Here is a 6000-nt window from a genome sequence, read left to right on the forward strand (position 1 = left end):
AAAAAAATATATAATAATAAAGAAAGCAGAACATTTCTGTTTGAGCTAAAATTGGACTCAATCAAGGACAATGAATTTGGGGGGGAAAAAAAGCTGTTTTTCTAATTGAATGCTTGTTTAGGTTATCTTGATAGGATATGCACAAGCGTAGAATCCTATAAGCCAACCAAAAGTGTACTCTCACTGAGTTTTGTCTAAATCAGTGTTTCTCAACGGGGGCGGTACCGCCCCCCCAGGGAGCGTTCAGAAGATGATGGGGGGTGTTGGAAGCAATATTTTGTAAAGGGGGGCGTTGAGGTGCCCTTGGGGGGCGTTTGTTTGAAGGTTAGTTTAAACCAAAGATTCACAATAATACATGTTTACACTTAAACTACTACAAAAATAAGTGGTCTGCAACATTAAAAGCTGCCAGTTTACAGCACTGCGACTGGACGAGACGGCTATCCTAACTTTTCTGTGCTTCTGTCAGCTTTGTTTGGCGCAGCTCCGTGCTGCCTTCATGGAAACGGGACGTAAGAGCATCATCTTAAATGAGCTCTGTAGCTACTAGTGAAGCTGCGTTCAGATAAGAAAAAAAGCAATCACCGCGACGTCCTGTTGTATTCTTTAACCCCCCCACCCAATGTAGCAAAAGTAGACTATATTTCACAGTAACAGTTTCTCGTCAGATGGTTTATAGAACACAATGTTTCCTACTGTACCTGAATGCAGCTTCATTTCAAGGAGAAAGAGAGAAAGAAAAGAGACGTGCAAGAGAGATTGACTGTGCTCAGTGTTGGGAAGGATACTTTCAAAACATATTTTGTTATAGAATACATGCCCACAAATGTAATTTGTAACGTATCCGTTACTCAATCTGAGTAACGTATTCTGAATACTTGGATTACTTAAAGATTACTTCCACATTGAATTGCGTTTTATAGGTGTAGGAATGCGGCTATCACATCTTACTAAACAGGCCTATAATGGTGTGTTCGTTTTCTTCCAACTAGCTGAATGTTTACCTGAACAAGCAGATAGATTATTGTATTGGTAGTCCCGAACTGCATAGCCTACTACAAAAATCGAACTGCAGTCTAAGCTACCACAAGCTAATTTTAGCTAACGTTAGTTAGCATGTCAAACGGGGCTATAGTCTTTAAACGGCTCTGGAGCTAGTAAATCAGCACCTAGGAGAATGTAAAGTCGCACGTCAATGTTAAAATAGCAAGGTGACCAGTAAAACTACAGCAGACGAATACCCTTGGCTAATTAAGGTTGGAGGTGGAGTAATTTGGAGCTGAAAGGAGGTTGGTTGCTGGCAAGCAGAGGCTGCACGGCAACAGTTACCTGTATTTCATTCTCCCTTTTCGTTCTTTAATGTGAAATGCTGTTTGAATTTCCAAGATAGAAACGTATTGCTGCCCTGGCTCTGTCGTGCCGGTTCCGACTCCATTGTGACTGATCACGCAAATAGCTATTTTTTTCTATTTCATATCGGGGCTTCTGGAAAATGCATTAAGTTGCCTTAATTTATTCAGAGTGAATAAACTCGTGAAACGGAGAAGTATTGTCATGTAATCCACTGATTTTAACAATGTAACTGTATTCTAAATACCAACTATTTAAATTGTAACTGTAACGGAATACAGTTACTCATAATTTGTATTCTGAATACGTAACGCCGTTACATGTATTCCGTTACTCCCCAACACTGACTGTGCTTTGTTGTTTGGCAAACATTTAGCTGTTCCATAAACTCCCGGCCAGTTGAGGGCTTGCGTTTGGTGTTTTAAAACTTTCTTATGGAAGCGATAGAGGCAGTGATGTCACCGTTTACTGTACGGGACTCTCACACACCTCCACAAAACACAGCGCGATGTGGGGTTGTATTTTCTCCAAACGTTTTTTCTGCTATTTACTCGCAAGACAGGCGATAGCGGCTCTCACTAACTTTCAAGGTTGTAAAGTTATTTCCATTTGGCAGTAGGTGTCGTTCTTCAAGTCGTTTGTCATCACCAAAATACTTTTCTGCGTGCGTGCGTGCGTGCGTGCGTCTTCTGCTTTTACCCTTTGATAAGTGCCAGCTTGTTTTCCGTTGGAACAATTCGATTTTAGATTTGAATGAAAACTAGATTTGAATGTTAAATTGCTAGCCGTTTCTGATTGGCTACGGTAATAATAATAATAATAAATTTTATTTAAAGCGCATTTCATGACACCCAAGGTCACTTCACAAACAAAAAAAGGACATTCAAATTATAGTCATCTTAGAAAGGTGCTGAGGTTCACACCATGCAGAAGGCCTTTTGATAATACCTAATTATAGTTTGAATGTTATCTAGTCTTGGCTAGATTGGCTGCTGTTATTTAATTTGAATGTCAAATGATTGCATTTTTTTTAAAAACCTGTAAATATATCATTTCTATTCACATGGCTTTTTTGATACCTGGGAAACTAATACATGTGTTGTTTTGTCATTCAAATTTGATTTTTTGATTATTTTTGATAACAATAGTAACAACAATAATAGGCCTATATTAGGGCATAATCATTGATATTCGAGGCAATTAACATACATAATATTTGATGGGGGGGCGTTAGGGACCTGGGTAATGGATAGGGGGGCGCTGGCACAAAAAAGGTTGAGAACCACTGGTCTAAATGAAGCTGCCCTCGGGTGCTGCAGACAAGAATTCTCCTCACCAGAACATCACCAACGCAAACTCCAGTAATGGGAAGTGGCACTTTAATGGCCACTGAGAACAGAACGTGCAGCACTGACTGCCTGAGTATTCCCGGTAATTGACGTTTGACACCTTTCAATTGCATACCACGATGGCCATTACACGGTATGCAGCGTCACTGTCCTTTGTCTAAATTAGGGTGAGGGCCTACACACAAAGCTAACATAGATGTGTGCATGAAGGGGGGCGAGAGAGACAACGGATTTGTTCTTGGATTTATCAAGTGGTCACTTTCCTCCCACCTCTCACGTTTCCACGAGGTCAACCAACAGCACTAACACAGACGGCTAAAGTGCTGGGCACCGAATTCAATACTTTTTGGGCACTGAGAGAACTGGCTCTAAAGAATAGAGTATGGAAAAATGCCTTGTCATTAAATACCCAAGTTCTATACCTAAGGAGTAAATCATCTGATCAGCATCAGAAGAATCCACGTTACACACACAGAGACGGGGCTCACGTAGTCGGAGTGGAAACATAAATAAAAAGATTTGTGCCGCGACGTGTTATGCTGGAATTTCGGCTCGGCTGTAAAAAGGCAGAGTGCTTCCTTTTGTGTGCACGCATATATTCCATACTTTGACCCCGAGCTGCTGTTGTCCTTTTCAGTGGAACGCCATCCAGTCACTTGCTCTATTTCAAAGAGTCCTGGAAAGATGGACAACATGTACCGCGATATGTGCTCTCTGCTGAGATGTCCAGCAGCCAAGGGGACACTGACAACTCGTCGTCCTCACAAACCCAACCACAGGGATCACTGCGTGTCTGGCATAACCCGATTGGAAATAAATACCTGGCTCGGTTGAACGCATGAATGCCCATTAATTGATTGATAGAAATATAACACATTTTTTGGGGGATATTGGTAAAAATGCTAAACATTCTCTAGTTGCAGCTTTTCAAAAGTAGGGGATATTGCTGCCTTTCTCTGTTCTATGTCATTTTACATTCAACCATTGGTTTTTAAGGCTCTCGGTGGGTGCAAAACAAGCAATCAGAGGTAGGCCTGTCGCAATATGCAATAAATCAATTAATCGCATGATAAATAAAAATGAGCTCGATAATTCTCAAATGGAAAAATTTCGCGGCTGGAAAAATTTCCATTTTATTTAGAGTTTCTGGTTGTGTTTGGTTTTGATTCCAGTGCATTTTTTGTTAACAGAGACTGAGAGTCCACTTTATTTATTCTTTCTGGTTGTTTTGTTCATTTACTGTGGATATTTAAAATGTCTTCCAGTTCCAGTGTTAAACATTCCTTAGAAATAAAAGTTTATTGATCTTTGAAAAGGTGTACCTGCATTATTATGCCATTAGCATTATGTTAGATGAAAATGGTCTCAGAATGACAATATTATCGTTTATCGCAATCATTTCTGGGACAATTTATCGTCCAGCAAAATGTGTTATGGTGACAGGCCTAATCAGAGGACATCTTCTTGGTCTCGGGGCAATTGCATCAGGAACACTAATTATTTCTGACATTTTATTACCAAAACATTTGACAACAAATTTCAAGAGTGTAAGAATAAAACAATCCTTAATTCCCAGGCCTACTATAGTATTTGAACTTGTTCACTGACCGACCAGCCAGAAGCAGCACCTTTGAGTTCAGGGATGTGATGTGTACAAACACGGGGTATAATGTCAGGTTTGGTCATGATGAAACACGTCTGGGTGACTGAATGACAACATGGTGCCACTAATTTCAAGGTACCTTCAAAAAAGGCATTGAAGCTCAAAATTGGTCAACTGTATGCCACATATACCTTATCATAAGCATTCAAATTACAGGTTACATGCAGTTTAGTGTCCCATATTATTTTCCAAAAACTGAGCGTCCCAAATGATGAGGGTCTTATTCGAGACAGGTTAGGGTTAGGGTAGCACAGGTGGTTTAGCAGGTTCATAATTAATTAAGGACATTGTATGGGGAATTTGGGACACTAAACTGCACGTATGCCCAAATTAAATGACAACCATGTAACGTTAGCTACTGCATTTGAACCAGAACAACTGTAGTGGAAGTAGTAGTAGTAATTTGTAGGAGTAGTAGTGGTCTTTCAAAGCCTCAGGTGTGCACTGCTAGGCATCTCTTGGCTAGCATTCTGGCCTCTAAACTAGCAAACATTTGGCACAAAGCGAAGCAGACGTATAGCCCATAGGCTATACTGTACACTAGCTACGTCTCCCGGTAATAAAAGCAGCTTTATTCTGCCCGTTGTGTTCACTGTACCTGAATCGCCCTCCGCAGTGCTGGCATTGGTCCCCAACCCAGCCTGGGAAGCACACACAGTTGCCAGTAGCGCTGTTGCACTGCCCGTTCATACAAGGTTTGTCGCATTCCTTCGCCTCGGTGATGCCGGGCAGCCCGGTGAGCAGCCCGATAACCGAGAGCAGTAGCGCGGTTGTCAGCATCAGCAGGCTCCGGCCCCGGCCAGAGCTCGAGCAGGCCCGCCGCGTCGCCCCGTACATTCTCTCACAAAAAGATGGCTGCTTAAAAGGCAAAGCGCTCCGCCGCTTTGGGAATAGCGACTCGGTGAGCTGCCGGTCGGTGTGGTTCCGTTTGTCCGACCTGAGGTGCTGTTTCCAGGCGGTGACTGTTCAGTGTCTTCTCTGAGGCTGGTCTTCGCTGGTTACTCGGTTTACATCTTTCCACTTCCAATGGTTCCGTTTCCCAGCGCTGCACCAAGCCGCATATTGACATCCAGAAGTGACGTTATGGGAACGGAAATGCGCAACCGAGGGGGAGGCGGGAGGGGGGGGGGGGGGGACTTTAAACTTTTATTTTGAACCCATATTTTTTATGGTTGTTCATATTCTGTATTACATTCTGGAAAAGTTTTGAAAATGATATTGTATCTAAAACGACACATACAATCACACTTGAAGGGAAACATTGTATTACATATTTTGAATGTAAAGATAGGAATTTATGTAATTGTAATATTGTAAAATAAAGTAGCCTAATTTAGGTAAGTTCCATATTCACAAAGCAACATTTTCCAAATCAACACCATGTTTTAAACTATTGCAAGTCTGTCACTTCTTTACTTATGCATCTTTTTATTTGTTGCTGTTTAAATTATTACTTTCATACTTACTTTCATATTATATTATTTGCACTTAGTTTTATGTTTACGGACTGTGATGATTGAATATTTGTAAATTGAATTCTAAATTTAAAATAAATAAATAACAGATATCCCGCACCCCCATAATATTTTCTCGTAAATGGTTTCTTTTATCATTCTGTAAAAACATGATGCCACTTTT

At 41.0% G+C, this 6000-nt stretch overlaps 1 protein-coding gene across 3 annotated transcripts in view; it reads right to left on the reverse strand.

Annotated features, from left to right (window-relative positions):
- The window catches only part of atrn (attractin), a 175428-nt gene extending 169968 nt beyond the window's left edge, over positions 1-5460 (reverse strand). For all 3 annotated transcript variants that reach the window (XM_028565848.1, XM_028565847.1, XM_028565849.1), the window contains exon 1: positions 4961-5460. In XM_028565848.1, the coding sequence (XP_028421649.1) occupies positions 4961-5199 (239 nt within the window). In that variant the 5' untranslated portion in view covers positions 5200-5460. The remainder of the gene's footprint in view (positions 1-4960) is intronic.
- Between the last annotated feature and the right edge of the window lie 540 nt (positions 5461-6000).

This window comes from Perca flavescens, chromosome 20, assembly GCF_004354835.1.
Source record: "Perca flavescens isolate YP-PL-M2 chromosome 20, PFLA_1.0, whole genome shotgun sequence".
Lineage (NCBI taxonomy): Eukaryota > Metazoa > Chordata > Actinopteri > Perciformes > Percidae > Perca > Perca flavescens.